Genomic DNA, 20,604 nt, shown 5'->3' on the forward strand with positions numbered 1-20,604 from the left:
TTACCTACCACGCTAACTTCCGGTATGCTGCCGAGGACCTCATCCATCATCCAAACCGCTTATCCTGCTCTCAGCGTGGCGGGGATGCTGGAGCCTATCCCAGCAGTCAGTGGGCGGCAGGCGGGGGAGACACCCTGGACAGGCCGCCAGGCCATCACAGGGCCCACACACACACACACACACACACACACACACACACACACACACACACACACACACACACACACACACACACACAGGGACAATGTAGTGCGGCCTACTATTGATTTTCCGGATATTCATATTGCAGGGGGAGATGTAGTGGGTTGCAATCTGAATTTCGGCAGAGAAAGAGCTGGACACGGACAACAGGTTAGTATTCTAATGTTGGTTTTGAACACGAGTTAAGTAAAGCGGATCGGTTATTTTGCAACCAAAAAAAACCAAATCCAAAACAGTGCTTTGGTGGCGTTTTAGCAGAGCGGAGCTACACAGGACCCTTTGTGCAGGATTATTTGTAATTGTGCAACCCGACCCGTCTACCCAGGGTGCTCCGCGTGCAAATATAAGATTCAGGCAGGAATAAGTTCACAGCGTTGCCCGGGGCATTAAAGGGCAAACGTCACCTATGTTTACCACCGAAGAAGAAGAAGAACAAAATGTTGGAGCCACGCAAAGCCTCGTTAATTGGCTCCGAGCACAATGTAGTACAGCCAGCATACAGCCTCCCCCCTCCCCGCCCCCCCCGGCCCCATGCAGAGTGACAGTACCACAAAACGCTGTAAAGGGTCATTTCTCTTGCTTTATTTGTTGAACGTACCGTCCAGTAAAACCGTGGCAACAGCATCAAATCTACCTGTTACAAAACTCTCTGCAGCGACCATCCTGTCTTGGAACCGACGCGAGGGGAACATGAACAGCCTGCAGTGGCAACAGAACAGCCTGCAGCAGCAACAGAACAGTCTGGCAACAGAACAGCCGGCAGTGGCAACAGAACAGTCTGCAGCGGCAACAGAACAGCCTGCAGCGGCAACAGAACAGCCTGCAGCGGCAACAGAACGGCCTGCAGCGGCAACAGAACAGCCTGCAGCGGCAACAGAACAGTCTGCAGCGGCAACAGAACAGCCTGCAGCGGCAACAGAACGGCCTGCAGCGGCAACAGAACGGCCTGCAGCAGCAACAGAACAGTCTGCAGCGGCAACAGAACAGTCTGCAGCGGCAACGGAACAGCATGCAGCGGCAACAGAACAGTCTGCAGCGGCAACAGAACGGCCTGCAGCAGCAACAGAACAGCCTGCAGCAGCAACAGAACAGTCTGGCAACAGAACAGCCTGCAGCAGCAACAGAACAGTCTGGCAACAGAACAGCCTGCAGCAGCAACAGAACAGCCTGGCAACAGAACAGCCTGCAGCAGCAACAGAACAGTCTGCAGCAGCAACAGAACAGTCTGCAGCAGCAACAGAACAGCCTGCAGCAGCAACAGAACGACCTGCAGCAGCAACAGAACAGTCTGGCAACAGAACAGCCTGCAGCAGCAACAGAACGGCCTGCAGCAGCAACAGAACAGTCTGGCAACAGAACAGCCTGCAGCAGCAACAGAACAGCCTGCAGCAGCAACAGAACAGCCTGGCAACAGAACAGCCTGCAGCAGCAACAGAACAGTCTGCAGCAGCAACAGAACAGTCTGCAGCAGCAACAGAACAGCCTGCAGCAGCAACAGAACAGCCTGCAGCAGCAACAGAACAGTCTGCAGCAGCAACAGAACAGTCTGCAGCAGCAACAGAACAGCCTGCAGCAGCAACAGAACGGCCTGCAGCAGCAACAGAACAGCCTGCAGCTGCAACAGAACAGCCTGCAGCGGCAACAGAACAGTCTGGCAACAGAACAGCCTGCAGCGGCAACAGAACAGTCTGGCAACAGAACAGCCTGCAGCAGCAACAGAACAGCCTGCAGCAGCAACAGAACAGTCTGGCAACAGAACAGTCTGCAGGAGCAACAGAACAGTCTGCAGCGGCAACAGAACGGCCTGCAGCAGCAACAGAACGGCCTGCAGCGGCAACAGAACAGTCTGCAGGGGCAACAGAACGGCCTGCAGCGGCAACAGAACAGTCTGCAGCGGCACCAGAACAGTCTGGCAACAGAACGGCCTGCAGCGGCAACAGAACAGTCTGCAGCGGCAACAGAACGGCCTGCAGCAGCAACAGAACGGCCTGCAGCGGCAGTAGAACAGTCTGCAGGGGCAACAGAACGGCCTGCAGCGGCAACAGAACAGTCTGCAGCGGCAACAGAACGGCCTGCAGCGGCAACAGAACAGCCTGCAGCGGCAACAGAACAGTCTGGCAACAGAACAGTCTGCAGCGGCAACAGAACGGCCTGCAGCGGCAACAGAACAGTCTGCAGCGGCAACAGAACAGCCTGCAGCGGCAACAGAACAGCCTGCAGCAGCAACAGAACGGCCTGCAACAGAACAGTCTGCAGCGGCAACAGAACGGCCTGCAGCTGCAACAGAACAGCCTGCAGCGGCAACAGAACAGTCTGGCAACAGAACAGTCTGCAGCGGCAACAGAACGGCCTGCAGCGGCAACAGAACAGTCTGCAGCGGCAACAGAACAGCCTGCAGCGGCAACAGAACAGCCTGCAGCAGCAACAGAACGGCCTGCAACAGAACAGTCTGCAGCGGCAACAGAACGGCCTTCAGCTGCAACAGAACAGCCTGCAGCGGCAACAGAACAGTCTGGCAACAGAACAGTCTGCAGCGGCAACAGAACAGCCTGCAGCGGCAACAGAACAGTCTGCAGCGGCAACAGAACGGTCTGCAGCGGCAACAGAACGGCCTGCAGCGGCAACAGAACAGTCTGCAGCGGCAACAGAACAGTCTGCAGCGGCAACAGAACGGCCTGCAGCGGCAACAGAACAGCCTGCAGCGGCAACAGAACAGCCTGCAGCGGCAACAGAACGGCCTGCAGCGGCAACAGAACGGTCTGCAGGGGCAACAGACCGGCCTGCAGCGGCAACAGAACAGCCTGCAGCAGCAACAGAACAGCCTGCAGCAGCAACAGAACAGTCTGCAGCGGCAACAGAACGGCCTGCAGCAGCAACAGAACGGCCTGCAGCGGCAACAGAACGGTCTGCAGGGGCAACAGACCGGCCTGCAGCGGCAACAGAACAGTCTGCAGCGGCAACAGAACAGCCTGCAGCGGCAACAGAACAGCCTGCAGCGGCAACAGAACGGCCTGCAGCGGCAACAGAACGGTCTGCAGGGGCAACAGACCGGTCTGCAGCGGCAACAGAACGGCCTGCAGCGGCAACAGAACAGCCTGCAGCGGCAACAGAACAGCCTGCAGCAGCAACAGAACGGCCTGCAGCGGCAACAGAACGGCCTGCAGCGGCAACAGAACGGTCTGCAGGGGCAACAGACCGGCCTGCAGCGGCAACAGAACAGCCTGCAGCGGCAACAGAACGGCCTGCAGCGGCAACAGAACAGCCTGCAGCGGCAACAGAACAGCCTGCAGCGGCAACAGAACAGCCTGCAGCGGCAACAGAACAGCCTGCAGCGGCAACAGAACGGCCTGCAGCAGCAACAGAATGAAACAAAAGGAATGATGCTCTTGAAAGACATACCGTCATTGTTTAGCAGAAGAAATTGTCAATAAATATGCACTTCTTTTTTTTTCTTCAAATCTTTATAATCAGACGCTTATTATAGCATTCCTACTGGCTTTGCATTAAGTGTGCGTAAAGGCAATTTAGACTCAAATCTAAGGTTACATCCAACAGGTTTTCTAAGACAAACGTACTATGACATTTAAATTTTCAGCAGCATAATCAAAATAGCTTGCACTCAACGGATTGCATGTAACAGCATACAAAAGCCAGCCTGGCAAACTCACATCTAGTCTGTACAGTACGCTAGTGCATGACTGCCAACCACGGCGGCTTGGTGTCAAACACAGCAGTCACGTTAACGCTTCAGCTCCTAAAGCCGTCTTCAACAGCAAAATGAGATGAATATTGCTAATCTGTGGGGACACCGGAGATCAACGCACTCATACAGACGCTAGCATACACGTGTTAAAAGTAAAACCAGAGCATCTCGAGTCCACAACAACACAGCGAATCACGGCCTGATTACAGGACAAATCATCTTAGTGGGACAGTGACGAGGCTAATAAATGAAACCTCGGGTCTGAGTAACTTTCTTCTTCTTTTTTTTTTTTAAAGATCTTTCCCCTAATGGTTATTGACCTTTTGGAGATGTAAATACCGCTTAAAGGGACAGTTCACCGTGTTTTCCCTCTTACCCGTAGTGCTACAGGCACCTTTTTGATCTATATTTATTGACCCCTGTGGGGAAATTCTTTCTCTGCATTTAACCCAACCTGGCTGTGCAGCTAGGAGCAGTGGGCAGCCGCCATGCAGCGCCCGGCCGGGGACCAACTCCAGGTCGTCTCGCCATGCCTCGGTCAGGGGCACTGACAGCAGTATCAACCCTAACATGCATGCCTTTTTGATGGTGGGGGAAACCGGAGCACCCGGAGAAACCCCACCGCAGACACAGGGAGAACATGCAAACTCCACACAGAGGATGACCTGGGATGACCCCCAAGGTTGGACAACCCCGAGGGACATGTCTGCCTTCTCTCGATACAACAGAACTGCACAGCACTCGGGTTGTGTTGCTCAAAGTGGCAAAAAATACACTTGAAAAACTAAACAGCAATGTGTCTTTCCAAAAATCCTGACCCGGTCACTCAAGATAATCCACAGAACAGACCTTGTTGTGAGCGGGTTCATGCAGGTGTAGTTCGGTCTGAGAAAACAGTTCCTGCATGAAACTGCCCACAACAAGGTCTGTGGAGTATCTGGTGCAGCCGGGTCACAATGTCTGCAAAGAAAAATTGCTGTTGAGATTTTAAAATTTATATTTTTTTTCTTTGGTGCTTTAAGGATAAATCCCACTACAGGTAAGAGGAAAAATATGTATTTTTCATTTTGGGGTGAACTGTCCCTTTAAGTCCTTAAAGGTAAAAAGTGCAACGGAGCAATCGATAGGGGAGCAATAGCACATTCACCTATGACATCTGTGGCCTTTTAAGGGCAGGACCAAAAAAAAAAAAAAAATCACAAATGAATTAAGAATTGCTAAGTTTCGGATGCCGCAAGTGCCCAAATGAAGCTTAACGTTATCATAGAGGTGTTAATGTGGCATCTTGTTGCCTTGGGAGCAAGACGTGTCCAACTTCATATTTTTTTCATTTCATGGCCATTGACCCTGTTTTAAACAGTGCCCTAAAACACAACGTTAAAGAAACCAGACTGAATTAGACTGAGGGGATCTGACCGGGGAAGGGTAAAGCGGTGTGAAAAGAGCCATAAGAGTCACTCCATACATAGTACAAGTAAACATACACACTGGGAAATGGAATAAGTGCTCTCAGTTCGATCTTTGATCACTGTATACACTCACCAAGCCTGTCTCTACTTTCCACGTGAACCGAAACGACTGATATAAACATATACAAAATATGTATAAACCTTCATACAGCTCAAGCTAGAAGTTTGGTGCCAGTATGAAAAAAAAAACAAAAAAAAAAACAAAAACGGCTGAAGGTATCCCATGAAATCTGAGGTTTCACAAGGTGTAAAAACGGATATTTTCCTAGCGGTGTTCAGCCACCTGCACACAGTCACTCAAATCCTCAGCGGCACTTTCTTAGCTTAATATTACAGAGGAGTTAGAGTATAAAACACTATAAGAAACATATTGTATTTGAATGATAAATTATCAAATTTTATATGTACAAAATTCTCCCATATATTTACACATATGTACATATTGACAGGATCCTCCGAACGGTCATTCGCGCGACCATTCGACAAACTGGCAGTCGGTTAGAAAGACACGTATTCCTTGAATGTGACGGTGAGACTGTTGGCCGTAATATCTGTGATTACGATATTTCCGAAAAAGGGAGAAACATTTTGAGCAGGCTCTTCCTTAGGCCTCTCTGTGGGTTTCTCTGTCTCATCGGTCACAGGAGCTGGACTTTCAGGCTCGGGTACTGGATCTGGTTGTACTTCTGGCGCGGCCTTCTTCTTGATCTTTGGACAGCTAAGATCCATAGGCTCCTCTTGGCTGTTAGAGTCTGTACCATCATATGGGTATGTACTGCTGTGACGTCGGACACTACAGTGAAGGTCCATTGGCTTGTCCTGCGGTGGAGTAACCGCACTGCACGGGACGCTGAGGCTTCTTGAGGTCAACAAAGTCTTAGAAACCTTCCTGTCATCCACAGGCTCGGAAAGCTTACGTTTGCGGTCATTGGGGAAGGAGGGGATCCGGATCTGGTCAGTGACCGTAGGGGTTAGGATATTCGTGTCTATGGCCCACGAAGTCGGGGATGGGCTAGTTGTTAGCTGTAAGGGTAGGTCATCTGGCAGATCAGCTTGGCCGCGGGCCACCTCTGTGTTGTATTCCTCTGCGGTACTTGGCGAGGGTTTGGAGAAGTGTCCATCCTTCGGAGAACACTTTTTGGGATGTTCTGCGGCGGGGGGGGAGCTGCCGATACAGATGTCTTTGGGTACACTGTTTTCCGCGCGCAGCTGCTCGACTGTTTTGGTTTTGAGAGACTCGTTCTCTGACGGTTTGGGGTGCTCGGGTTTCTCTCCCTGTGACGACTCTCCGTGTTTAGCCTTCGACCCATGCACCTTGTTACTGTCCATGTACTTGCTCATGACAATAACAATACGTCCGTTTTTGTTTTTGTTCTTGATTATCTTCATTTTGCTACTGATGGCGCTCGGGAGGTTTGCGTCTTTAGGGTTGGGCTTTAGGGCGTGTTCACTCTCTGCCTCCTTGACACTCGTTGCCGGTTTCCTTACTTCTACTGCCAGTTCTTTAACTTTGCTCAAGCACCCGGTGTCTTTGTCACGGACCCATTTCTGTTGCAGAGCCAGAGGTAAATTCCACCCAGGATTGGTTGGCTTTTTAGCTGGGTCTTGCACTTTGATGACCTCCTTGAGCCTGGAGGCCTGAAGGCTGGGGTCCGGCTCATAGTGATGGTGCTTCTTGCTGTTGAGCTGGTAGATGAACTTCTTTTTTCCACTGGCGAGCTGGTCGGCAGGAACCTCCTGGCTGCTGGGTTGGTACTGATGGTGCTTCTTGCTGTTTAGCTGGTACTGCTGAGGTTGGGCGCGCTGTACCTGCATGGCGTCTGTCCTGAGGCAGCTCTCTGCATCCGGGGACGTCTCCTCAAAACCCGTGGGGAGGCTGGATCTACGTGCAAAGGAGGGCACCTGGAAGAGAAAAGATAGGACACAAGGTTAACGTGGATTTTTGCTGTTGTTGTCATCAACTCACTCTTAATACAAGCGACGCACAGGCACGTTGATGCGAAATTGGAATTCTTCGTTTCTTTAATGTAATTAATTCCAATTAGGTCACAATATGTCAACACATTTAAAGCACACTGGTATTTGACATGCGCTCTACTGCTAAAACATGCAAACAAACGGCGCAGCTTCAGACGCAATTAAGGGCTACGGGGTGCAGAAGCACATTCAAAATTTAAATTAGAGTACACAGTCAATGCCTAACTCTCGGCATCTCTTTAACCACCCCTGGCCCTCCCCCTTCTGCAGAAGGACCCTTGGGACATCACAGGGGCACTGCAGTGGAACGCTTAAGATGCTTTGCCCGTGACCTTAGGTCACAAAAGTGCCGCTAGACATGTCACGCTTTATCCCCGATTGCCGGCCACGTGTGAATCTGGCGGAATAGTGTGCCTCTTAAGGAGTGACACCGCATAGTAATCGGCCAAGAGTCTCGTAAAAATACAAATCACACTTGGCTCAAAACGTGGTCCGATAGAAGCTGGATCTAGGTGAGCAGAAAGGAAGACGGCGCACTATTAATAATCCCTTATTTCTGTTAGCAGCGCTTTGAATTACCACATCAATTACCATTTGGCTATCTTGGGGAAAACCTTTTAACAAACAGGGAGATGAAATAAAACATATTCCCCTCGTGGCAATATTCACTCGAGGCAAACATGTTATACTCTAGAGCATGAAGCACTATTCAAAGGAAAAAGAGGAAGCGGCGTTTCGCTCACACAGCTATTTAGCATAAGACCTAATGAACATGCAGAGATTAAACGAGGGCACTCAGGCAACACTTCCATAACCCCGGGCGACAAACCCTGTTTCGTGATGAGTGTGTAGAGCGAGCCAGCTGGAGGTACCCTCTCATCTCATCTCGCTGGCTCCGAATGCAAATCGAGAAATAACCACACCGGCAACATCTCTAAAACACCTGACACAACCGCCCCCCCCCCCGCCCCTTTCGCCTTCCTGAGAAAGATGAAGCAAAAACTCGCCTCCAGAAACGCGAGAAAAAGCTTGCAGATGGAGGAGAATAACGCAGTAGGGACAGTTACCTGGACTAAAAGATGTTTGGGTTTCGGCCCCCGTTTACGATATCCCATCAGCTGCTCCTGGCGCTCTCTGTGAACACACCAAACAAAAGAGAACGTTATTCAATTGAAACGATGAACGAAGGCACACGCACTGAGCTTCTGACTACACTTTCACCCCCCCCAACGATGGATGAAATAACGTTTCAAAATACGACAGCCTCCCTTAGACAATTACCGGCCGACGTATCGGCCGTTTGGCCATTTCGCTCTACCCATTCCAAGGTCAAAAACGAATTTTGATTTAAAAGCCACTAATTATGGACCTTATTTGCATACATCTCTCCACGGTAATCGGCCCGTTCCATATTCTCATTATGGGGGAAGAAATTCAATTAGGACGACAGCAGGGAGAGTCTCCGCTTGTCTTTCAAACATCCTCCCCCCTGCAGCAAACCCTTCCCCGTCCCGACGCTGCTCTCCGTCACGTTCGACTCCACGTCAGGGCCGTAGAAAATGGGAGGATCGCGGGTTGTTAATATGCCTTGGGCATCACAACTTGTGCCTAAAAGCACCCAAAAGACACGGTTATAAAAGCGAGGGCTGAAAACCGGTCTTCGAAGAAGAACGCCGCAAAAGCATTGGCGTCGACCGCAACACCCGAGCGGAGCACAGCGAGCGGAGATGAACCGTGCGTCAGCCTGTCTGTGTGAAATATGGTTCCCCGATATAAACCTTGACTCATCCTTTGCTCATAAATAACAAGCATACTGGCGCGGGCCTGCTGCATGCATCCCCCCCGCCGGGCATGTAGAGTAGCCCAGCTACCGACGGGTCTTCTGCCGTCAGTGTTGGAAACAAGAGTTGACACAAACGGACGCGCAGGACGGTCTGGATGATGACAAACGACTTCGCACAATGGACATCCAGTAGGGGGGGGGGTGACTCATTTTGCAGAAATCTGCCAGTTATAGCCTCTTGTGGTTTCCCCTCCCCCAAAGCACGGGGAGCAGGGCAGCAGAGTCCACACAGTGCCGAGGCGGGCCTGTGAACGGCCACCAGCGCAGGCCCGGACACACGTGCAGCCAGGCTGCACGGGGAATAGACGAGGGCAGGGCGCAAAACGCCGGGGGAGCAGCGGGCGTTGCTTCCGTGTTCTCCAAAAACGGGAACTCCTTTTTCCCCACCGCCGTCATGTTTTACCCAGTCCGCCGAGTGGACCGGTGTCCTACAGGGGAGGGTGCGTGTCACGTGCCCAACCACCTACACACACACACACACACACACACACACAACACATTATGGGATTATGAGGAAACGAGCCCCTGGGCGGCGATGCCTTAAAGCGCCCGCTCCGAGGAAATGTACACTCCATTCAAGTACACAGCGGCGGCGACGCGATACGCCTGTCTCCGCCTCAGAAACGAGATCAGTTAAAGCCGCGTTTCCAATGAACAAAGACAAGAGCCTAAAAAAAACCAAAAACAAACCCAGCAACATCGAGCTGTTATAGACGCAAACGACCGAGTCGTCCCGTGGCGAGAAATAACAAGTTGACAACAAAGACCACAGAAAGTCGAGTCAGTTCATCTGGGCGCGACGTTTATTGAGAGAAGCGTTTCATCACTCATCTAACACCCCTTTTGCACTGGCCAAAAAACCCCGCCAACATCCGCCTTTGGTGGTCAATGTTACATTGACCACCAATGTAACATTGACCACCAAAGGCGGATGTTAGCGGGGTTTTTTGCCCGGTGTGAAGGGGCTGTAAGTGAGCTCTTCGGCCTCAACTGACTGCAGGTATCCCCACCCTTATATACAACACAGTGGCATGACGACTGAAACCAACGATCGGTTTCATACACGATGTACAAGTCACTATTTTGCTCCGTTTGTGTCAGGGGACTTGATCCTTGGGGTGGATCAGTTTCTGGTGCCGCGTGGGTTTTGGGGTTTGAAAAACATGGCGTTTTGGAAAACGTGCATCTCAACTGTTCAGACACTCCCGCCACATTACAGTCACCACCGAACCAGCGGTGACTTGTACGTCGGGGAAACCAAACCGATGCTGGCCAAGAGGATGGCGCGACACAGAGGCGCTAACGCGCCAGGGCCAGGGCTCCGCAGTCTACGCCCATCTACAGGCCAGCGGCCGCTCTTTCGAGGACGAGGATGTGCACATCCTCGGTAGGGAGGAACACGGGTTTGAACGGGGAGTCAAAGAGGCCGTCTGTGCGAAGGGGGAACGACCGGCCTTGAACCGAGGGGAGACCCAAGAGTACATCCGTCGCCATCTTACAATGCTGCGATTGCAAACATCGCCGAATCCTCTGTGAATACACGTGGCCACTGTAACCCCAGTTAATGGTCACACCCGTATGCGCATATGAAACTGATTGTCGGTTTCGGTACTTAGGTTTATAAGGGTGGGGATACCGGCGGTCAGTTTAGACCGGAGAGGTCACTTAGATCAGTGTTTCTCAAACGGGGGTCCGCGGACCCATAGTGGTCCGTGGTGTAATTGCAAGGGGTCCGTGAAAATAAAATATCTTTAAAAAAAAGATCCTATGACATTTATAGAAATAGGATTATTTTACTCAAATGTGACTGAGACCTTTATCTACCTAAACTATAAAGGGTAACAGGACTTTTTTCTCTAATTACATCTGTTTCACAAGTGTAATTTATTGTATTTTAATACGAGATCTCGCTCCCGTTTGCGTTGTTAAAAGTTACTGCATAAAAGTCTGTTGTTACATATATCTGAAAGTTACTGAATACATATTCTGTTTTGTTACATATATCTGAAAGTTACTGAATACATATTCTGTTTTGTTACATATATCTGAAAGTTACTGAATACATATTCTGTGTTGTTACATATATCTGAAAGTTACTGAATACATATTCTGTTTTGTTACATATATCTGAAAGTTACTGAATACATATTCTGTTTTGTTACATATATCTGAAAGTTACTGAATACATATTCTGTTTTGTTACATATATCTGAAAGTTACTGCATACATATTCTGTTTTGTTACATATATCTGAAAGTTACTGAATACATATTCTGTTTTGTTACATATATCTGAAAGTTACTGAATACATATTCTGTGTTGTTACATATATCTGAAAGTTACTGCATACATATTCTGTTTTGTTACATATATCTGAAAGTTACTGAATACATATTCTGTTTTGTTACATATATCTGAAAGTTACTGAATACATATTCTGTTTTGTTACATATATCTGAAAGTTACTGAATACTTATTCTGTGTTGTTACATATATCTGAAAGTTACTGAATACATATTCTGTTTTGTTACATATATCTGAAAGTTACTGATTACATATTCTGTTTTGTTACATATATCTGAAAGTTACTGAATACATATTCTGTGTTGTTACATATATCTGAAAGTTACTGAATACATATTCTGTTTTGTTACATATATCTGAAAGTTACTGAATACATATTCTGTGTTGTTACATATATCTGAAAGTTACTGAATACATATTCTGTGTTGTTACATATATCTGAAAGTTACTGAATACATATTCTGTGTTGTTACATATATCTGAAAGTTACTGAATACATATTCTGTGTTGTTACATATATCTGAAAGTTACTGCATAAGAATTCTGTTTTGTTACATATATCTGAAAGTTACTGAATACTTATTCTGTGTTGTTACATATATCTGAAAGTTACTGAATACATATTCTGTTTTGTTACATATATCTGAAAGTTACTGAATACATATTCTGTGTTGTTACATATATCTGAAAGTTACTGAATACATATTCTGTGTTGTTACATATATCTGAAAGTTACTGAATACATATTCTGTTTTGTTACATATATCTGAAAGTTACTGCATAAGAATTCTGTTTTGTTAACTATATCTAAGTTACAACTGAAAGCTCTTATTTTTGCCCCAAAGAGTGAATAAATGCTATAATGCAATTTAAAATGCAGTTTCTACTGTTTCTATCAAATTGCAACCCCCCTCCCCCAAGATCAGGTGAAGGGGTCCTCAGGGTAGATCAAAAATACGCAGGGGGTCCAGGACCCCAAAAAGGTTGAGAACCACTGACTTAGATGACCAAGGCAGCATGTTCATGTCTGCTACCAGCATCTACATTACAGGTAGCAGAGACGAACATGCTGCGTTGGTCCTTGGGAGTGACTAGAAAAGACCGGAAGAGAAATGAAGAAGTGAGAGCTACGTTCAAGATCAGAGGAATGGCGGAGAAGTTAAGAGAGACAAGATTGAGATGGTTTGGACATGCAGAGAGGAGGCGTAGACTATATAGGAAAGAAGGTGTTGGACCTGGAAATACCCGGCAAAAGAAAAAGAGGAAGACCAAGGAAAAGAGGGAGAGACCAGATAGAGGAGGACATGGGGAGGGGAGGGTTGGACTGCGGGAGAGGGATGAGTCAGACAGAAAGCTGCGGAGGGCAAAAATACGCTGTGCCAACCCCTGAGAAACAGGGAACAACCCGAAAGAAGAACTTAAGATGAGTGATGAAACGTATCTGTCAATAAGCGTCGTGTCCAGATGGACTGATTCAACCTTCTTTGATTTTCTTACCTGGATTATTGAGCGTGCATAAAGATAAATAACATAGATTTTACGCTTACAGAGGCTCTGGCTTAAGGTCCCTCTGACCCCTTGGGCCCTCAGGCCGGTGCCCAGTAGGCCTGCTCAGTAATGTATCCATGTATCCATCCATTCAGTAATGTATCCACGCCTACACAAAGTAATGTATCCATGCATCCATCCATTCAGTAATGTATCCATGCCTACACAAAGTAATGTATCCACGCCTACACAAAGTGATGTATCCATGCATCCATCCGTTCAGTAATGTATCCATGCCTACACAAAATGTAATGTATCCATGCCTACACAAAGTAATGTATCCATGTATCCATCCATTCTGTAATGTATCCATGCCTACACAAAGTAATGTATCCATCCAGTCAGTAATGTATCCATGCCTACACAAAATGTAATGTATCCATGCCTACACAAAGTAATGTATCCATGTATCCATCCAGCCAGTAATGTATCCACGCCTACACAAAGTAATGTATCCATCCAGTCAGCAATGTATCCATGCCTACACAAAGTAATGTATCCATGTATCCATCCAGTCAGTAATGTATCCATGCCTACACAAAGTAATGTATCCATGTATCCATCCATTCAGTAATGTATCCACGCCTACACAAAGTAATGTATCCATGCATCCATCCATTCAGTAATGTATCCATGCCTACACAAAGTGATGTATCCATGCATCCATCCAGTCAGTAATGTATCCATGCCTACACAAAGTAATGTATCCACGCCTACACAAAGTAATGTATCCATGCATCCATCCAGTCAGTAATGTATCCATGCCTACACAAAGTAATGTATCCACGCCTACATAAAGTAATGTATCCATGTATCCATCCATTCAGTAATGTATCCATGCCTACACAAAGTGATGTATCCATGCATCCATCCATTCAGTAATGTATCCACGCCTACACAAAGTGATGTATCCATGTATCCATCCAGTCAGTAATGTATCCATGCCTACACAAAGTAATGTATCCATGCATCCATCCATCCAGTCAGTAATGTATCCATGCCTACACAAAGTAATGTATCCACGCCTACACAAAGTAATGTATCCATGCATCCATCCATCCAGTCAGTAATGTATCCACGCCTACACAAAGTGATGTATCCATGTATCCATCCAGTCAGTAATGTATCCACGCCTACACAAAGTGATGTATCCATGTATCCATCCAGTCAGTAATGTATCCATGCCTACACAAAGTGATGTATCAACGCATCCATCCATTCAGAAATGTATCCATGCCTACACAAAATGTAATGTATCCATGCCTACACAAAGTAATGTATCCATGTATCCATCCAGTCAGTAATGTATCCGTGCCTACACAAAGTAATTTATCCATGCATCCATCCAGTCAGTAATGTATCCGTGCCTACACAAAGTAATGTATCCATGTATCCATCCATTCAGTAATGTATCCACACCTACACAAAGTAATGTATCCATGTATCCATCCAGTCAGTTATGTATCCATGCCTACACAAAGTAATGTATCCATCCAGTCAGTAATGTATCCGTGCCTACACAAAGTAATGTATCCATGCCTACACAAAGTAATGTATCCATGTATCCATCCAGTCAGTAATGTATCCATGCCTACACAAAGTAATGTATCCATGTATCCATCCAGTCAGTAATGTATCCATGCCTACACAAAGTAATGTATCCATGTATCCATCCAGTCAGTAATGTATCCATGCCTACACAAAGTAATGTATCCATGTATCCATCCAGTCAGTAATGTATCCATGCCTACACAAAGTAATGTATCCATGTATCCATCCAGTCAGTAATGTATCCATGCCTACACAAAATGTAATGTATCCATGCCTACACAAAGTAATGTATCCATGTATCCATCCAGTCAGTAATGTATCCATGCCTACACAAAGTAATGTATCCATGTATCCATCCAGTCAGTAATGTATCCATGCCTACACAAAATGCTGTTTTGACAGAACAGGGTTGCAATGACAGCTGCATGTATATTCATAAACTGTTTGCTGTGGCGTTTGTCATGGGTACATTCTCTTTTCAGTGACGCCTGAACTGGAGAGGCTAATGTTTCCCTAACCTCAAATCATAAATTACAGGTCATGTGTGAATCTGTGGCACCATAAGGTTGGATAGTAATTGCGCCCAACTAATTCAAAAGGCCGCAATTTTCAAGAGAACAGCACATCGGATGTCAGCGATGACTCAGAGTCACATGATTGTGTCCATTTTAGTTCGAAATCAGAAACTCTCGCGGCTAACACGAAGGGCCACCACGTGACCAGGACAACCACGCCGATGCAGTCCCAGCAAAGCGCTGTGTGGGAAAACGTCACAGCTACGCGCCTTCCAGCATGGCTGACAAGCGTCCACCTGACGCGCACATACAATGACATCTGGTCAACGAAGGGCAGCGCTGACGCTGGTTTATGGCGCCGCCTCGCATCTTTGGATAAAAAAAAAAAAACGGAAGTCCATAAACCGGGTTATAACGTCGGTGTTTTAAAAAAAATCACTTTGGTTTTATGATAATTCGTTTTTCTTAACGCACTTTTAAAGTGCGCGTCAACGCACGCTTGCACGTATCCGATTTATCCAACACGCGCGCGTCTTCATTAGTTGTCACGAGCAGCTTTTCCGACTCGTCCTCGAGGGACAGCTCTGTGCATGGGGGGGGAGGGAAGTCGCGGGGGGGTGGGGTGGCGGTGGTATCAGCCCTTACAACACAGCGTTACCGCGGCGCCCCTCCTCCCATGCCCATATAAGGTCACGACTGAACTCTCGGGCTCGAGCGGCCATGACCAAAGTCTGCGTTGTCTCACCTGTTTTGAAACGCGACGAGAAGACGCGGGTCAAGGATGTTTTCCTCCGGCTCCCACGTGTTGAACCTGCAAAACAGAGCGGGCGGGTCGTTAACGCCCCAGCCGGGGCAGTACACTCTCTCCGTTTCACACAACGTCAGCTCAGCGACATCAACAGGGGGGGGAGAGGAGGGAGAGAGAGAGAGAGAGAGAGGGAGGGGGGGGAGGGGGGGAGGAAACGTGCGATTTTAGCTCTCGCTTGCAAGCAAAAGTTGGTGCGCATAACGCGCCGTGCGGTGCGGAGAGGAGGATCCGGTAGCCCGGCCGTTACCCAGCGAACACGCCGTGGTTTGTTATCGGGTGAGGGCCGAGAGAGCGGAGGCGCTGCGGCCGCTACGGCAAACCCAGCCGCGGGCACGTCCCGACCCCGGCCCGGGAGCTCTCCGCGGAGCCCGAATGTCAAAACAGTGGGGGGGGGGGAGGGGGAGGGGGGGTCTCGGCAACCGTGCAGAGCGGCGAGAGAGAGAGGACCAAACGGTCTTCTAGAACCGAGTTCTGTGGTCGGCCATTTTAGCACCACTGTCTCGTAAAAATTCGCTGGCGGAGCCGAAATAATTAAAACGGGATTACACGGCTCTGCCTTACCCCCTCCCCTTCCCTCCCCTTCCCCTCGCATAAATTAGTGAAGGCATCCGTGGCTCCACTGAAACGCGTAACGACCCCCGCTCTCGCTGTTTTCGGTGTGTGTGCGCGCGCACACTCTTGATGAACGTGCACGCAGAGAAAAAAAAACACTCGGTCGTCGCTGCAGAACGTCCCAATATATACACACACACGCATACACACGCACACACACGCGCACATACGCGGTTTTTTTGGTTGTTTTGTTTTTGCAGAATTTTTGTGCAAATTCGAGATTGTTAGAAATGAAAGATACCAAGACTTACTTGGGAGACCATCCTCGCCACTTGACCAGGTACTCTATCTTGCCCTGTAAGATGGGGGGGGGGCGAGAACGGTTGTGAGGCTCAATTAAAACGATAACATCCACAACACGAAGAGCTTCTTTTTTTTTTGGTAGGGGTAGGGGAGGGGAGGGGAGGGGGGGGGTCAAGAGCATTTTCCGTTACCTTCCGAATGCGTTTCTTTTCGATCCCCTCCACCGCGAAGACGTGCTCCCCGGCTGCAGGTAGCTCCATTCCTGGTTGGATCCGGTCGCAGCGAACAGAGGGCGGAATGCTTTGGCTGTGCGGACGGCCGATGCCTTCGCTCGACGCGTTCTCACGCTTGGTAGTTTTCCAGTTGCAGCTATCTAACCCAACTGTATTCTCCTCCCTCCCCCCTCCTCCTCCTCCTCCTCCTCTTCCTCCTCCTTCTCCTCTCTCGCTCTTCCTCGCCCGCTCTCTCGCCCAGACTTCTCTCCCTTCGCTGTGTGTGTGCACAACTCCGTCGCGCGCAGCCCCGCTAGCAGCGAGCGGAGATATTCACACTGGCGTAGCTGCAAAGGGCAGCTCATGCAATAGCTTCGGCTCGGCGCATGACGTCAGGACGAGGAGGAGGAGGGGGGGGGGAGGTGAAAAACCTTGCACGGGGGGTTTATCCTCGCTGCTGCTTATGATAAGAGGAGCGGAGTTGGGCTGTTTAAGACCGGAGAGAAATTCACTTCACTTGCTAAGGTTTATTTGCATTGCAAAAAAATAAAATAAATAATAAAAAAAAAAATTCGAACTGTTTTCTGAACAACGTGTTTTCCGAACAATGTGGACCAGTGGTTTTTATTCATATTGATGTGACCCCCCCCACACACACACACACACACACATCACACACCCATTTTGACCGAGAAGGAATTACCCATATTAGGAATTCCAAAGTTGTAAAGTCCGAGTTTGAATTACTTTCGCAGGACTGAAATTGCAGGCTAAGCCGTTCGTTAGACAGCTTGGGTATGGGCGTTATATCGCTGCAAATAGAAATTGGGCGTCTTGCATATAGGCCCCCCTTCACCTAAAACCGCGACTGAGGAGGCTATTTCCTTAATGAACTTGGTAGGTTCACCCAAAGGCGCAAGAACCGCACTTCGCAGTGGAAATCTAGAAATGTCTAAACGTCAGAACGATACAGCTCGGAGAATTGTTGCCCATAACAACGAGTTGCCACGAACGCTTTATAATAATAGAAATTTATTTTTTACAGAGAACGTGAGTGACGCTTGCAGAGAACCAACATTTGCTCATCATCACACCGTCATGAGGCTGCAGCCTCCTCCCTTGGCACCCTCCTCAAGGCTGGCGCGAGGGTGAAGAGGAGCGTTAGGTTACGCTCACTAGAATTATCACGTTAATTTCACCCCTTTCAGCGCCTCAGCTCCGATTGTAGAGACGGAGGCGTTGCGTCGGGGTCTGGTAACAGCGCATTTCAAATATAGGTCATGCACACGCACGCACGCGCACACACGCACGCGCACACGCCGTTGCCGCGTCCTTCCGAACACCAGGTTTGACAGACGCACAGCGTTACCGCGCACCTCTTACCTGTCTGCGCCCACTTTCTGACGTTACGGTTCGCGCAGCGTCAACCCGTCCCGACCACATGCAACACACCTCGTTATTTCACTCTCGTACGTCGTTACGACGCCGAAAAGACGAAGATCCGAGTCAAATATAACCCGGGTGAGGGAGGATCCGAGTCAGATATAACCCCGGGTAAGGGAGGATCCGAGTCAAATATAACCCGGGTGAGGGAGGATCCGAGTCAAATATAACCCGGGTGAGGGAAGATCCGAGTCAAATATAACCCGGGTGAGGGAGGATCCGAGTCAAATATAACCCGGGTGAGGGAGGATCCGAGTCAAATATAACCCCGGATGAGGGAACGTTTGGGCGATGAACGTCACTCACGTCGTGACGTCTAATTGGTGAGGAATATCAGATTTACGCCCCGTTTCCACCTTGGTTTTAAATTGCGGGTGTTTTTTGTTCTTGCCATCGGATCAAAAGTGGACGGCGATAAATATAAACACAAGTGTAAAAGACCGCCTAAACGTTTTGCGAACCGCTTACTCAAACCACTTGGCTAGGTGGTCCGGGGACGCATTTGACCCACATGTCTTTTGTGGTCGTAAACGCTGATGCGTCCCGATGCGTCCCCGACAGGGGCGTAACAGGAAACTACGTCATCAACGCAGGATGTGGCGGTTGTTGTGGTAACAGCGCGTCACCTTTCGTAAAAATGGAGACGGAGGGGAGTGTAGGTGGTTGGAGTACAAGCGAAACGAGATGCCTAATCTCCATCTGGGCAGAAGAATCCGTCCTGCCAGTCTCAACAGCTGGAATAGTCCGTTCATGCGTATTAGTGCTATGAAACATCTTCAGACATTAGCGAATGTTTTCACAGCTAGTCGGCAAATCGGGGCGCTTGACTAAGGCCCTTTGACCTCGCAGCGGAAGTGACGTAGACAGCAACGAACTCTTCTTCTGCGGAATAACGAAATCTGATCGGAGGCGGTCAGCGGGGGCGCGTTTGGAGACGCATGACAGACACGGGTGTCTTCGCCGTCCGCGTGTGATCCGATCTCCCGAAACGCGTTTTAAAGCCCAGTGTAAACAGGCCGGAGGCGTCCGCCGGTTCGTCACGGGGCCTACCTATGGTTCTGCGCGCGAGCGAGCGTACACGTGCGCGACGTGCCGGTTGCCGCCGAATCTGCGCCGCGCCGAGGTTGTTGAATATCAGCCTTAGGCGCCGCGTTAAGAACATAAACGCACAACTGAGGCGAGTCTTTGCTTTTCTTCCTCTGAAAAAACAAAAACAAAAAAAAACCCAGAAAAGAAAAAGAAATTCAGCGCCGCAAGGGTTAAAAAGCGTGCGCTCCACAGAGCGCGCGGCAACAGCCAGCCTATCGCAAGCGGGCACGAGCTACCGCTGCCCTGCCATATAAGGTAATGAAGATAATCGGGCGAAATATGTCAACGATCGCCGATGTATTCCCGCGTGCGAGCGGCGACATGGGCGCGGGAGGGCGCGGGACGCTTCGACGGGGTGTCAGCGCGACGACGAGACGCCGTGTTTTCGCCCCGTTTCCCCCCCCCCCCTCCTCCTCCCCCTTCTCCCCCTTTTGCCCTTCAACCACGGTCACGGCGCGCATACTCCCTGCTTCCCTAGCAACAGCGCGAACGGGGGGGGGGGGGGGGGGAGAGAAGAGATCATTTCAAACGCCGGGGAAATGCGCTTAACGCGCCTTCTGCTAATTTCTTGCTCAGCAAGACGTTTTCTTTAAAGCAAAAACGAAATATAAAGCCCCACACACACACACACACACAAAAAGAAAAAAAAAAACCTAAAGGCTGCATGTGAGTGACAACGTCACGCGCCACTTGAGATGCTGTGCATTAAAAATCTCACTTTACCACCAAGTGGATAAAACGTGGACACTGTGCAGATCTACGTCGAGGAAGAAGCCCCTCGCTTTGCAGCGCCTGCGATGGCGGCTCTCTCTCTCTCTCTTCTCTCTCTCTCTCTCTATCCCTCTCTCCCTCTCCCCTCCCCTCTCTCTCTTCTCTCTCTCTCTCTCTCCCCCTCTCCCTCTCTCTCTCTCTCTCTCCCTCCCTCTCTCTCTCTCCTCTCTCTCTCTCTCTCTCTCTCTCTCTCTCTCTCTCTCTCTCTCTCTCTCTCTCTCTCTCTCTCTCTCTCTCTCTCTCTCTCCCTCTGTCTCTGTCTGTCTCTCTCTGTCTCTCTCTCTCTCCCCTCTGTCTCTGTCTGTCTCTCTCTGT

General features: G+C 49.1%; 1 protein-coding gene across 1 annotated transcript; it reads right to left on the reverse strand.

The window, feature by feature from the left end:
• Positions 1–5,643: 5,643 nt before the first annotated feature.
• On the reverse strand, positions 5,644–17,159 carry cbx4 (chromobox homolog 4 (Pc class homolog, Drosophila)). The gene is made up of 5 exons (XM_056287393.1): positions 16,966–17,159; positions 16,783–16,826; positions 15,857–15,922; positions 8,418–8,484; positions 5,644–7,275 (listed from the first exon to the last, which is right to left on the reverse strand). The coding sequence occupies exons 1-5, from the start codon at positions 17,032–17,034 to the stop codon at positions 5,872–5,874; spliced, it is 1,650 nt and encodes a 549-aa protein (XP_056143368.1). The 5' UTR covers positions 17,035–17,159; the 3' UTR covers positions 5,644–5,871.
• Positions 17,160–20,604: the final 3,445 nt, after the last annotated feature.

Source organism: Lampris incognitus, chromosome 10 (assembly GCF_029633865.1).
Source record: "Lampris incognitus isolate fLamInc1 chromosome 10, fLamInc1.hap2, whole genome shotgun sequence".
Lineage (NCBI taxonomy): Eukaryota > Metazoa > Chordata > Actinopteri > Lampriformes > Lampridae > Lampris > Lampris incognitus.

Bases quoted from the DNA above. Each gene is read 5' to 3' on its own strand.
- cbx4 (XM_056287393.1), bottom strand. From the start codon at position 17,034: ATGGAGCTACCTGCAGCCGGGGAGCACGTCTTCGCGGTGGAGGGGATC. The intron at 16,827-16,965 runs GTAACGGAAAAT...CCCATCTTACAG, and splicing joins AAAAGAAACGCATTCGGAAG to GGCAAGATAGAGTACCTGGT. The intron at 7,276-8,417 runs GTAACTGTCCCT...TTTCTCTTCCAG, and splicing joins CCAAACATCTTTTAGTCCAG to GTGCCCTCCTTTGCACGTAG.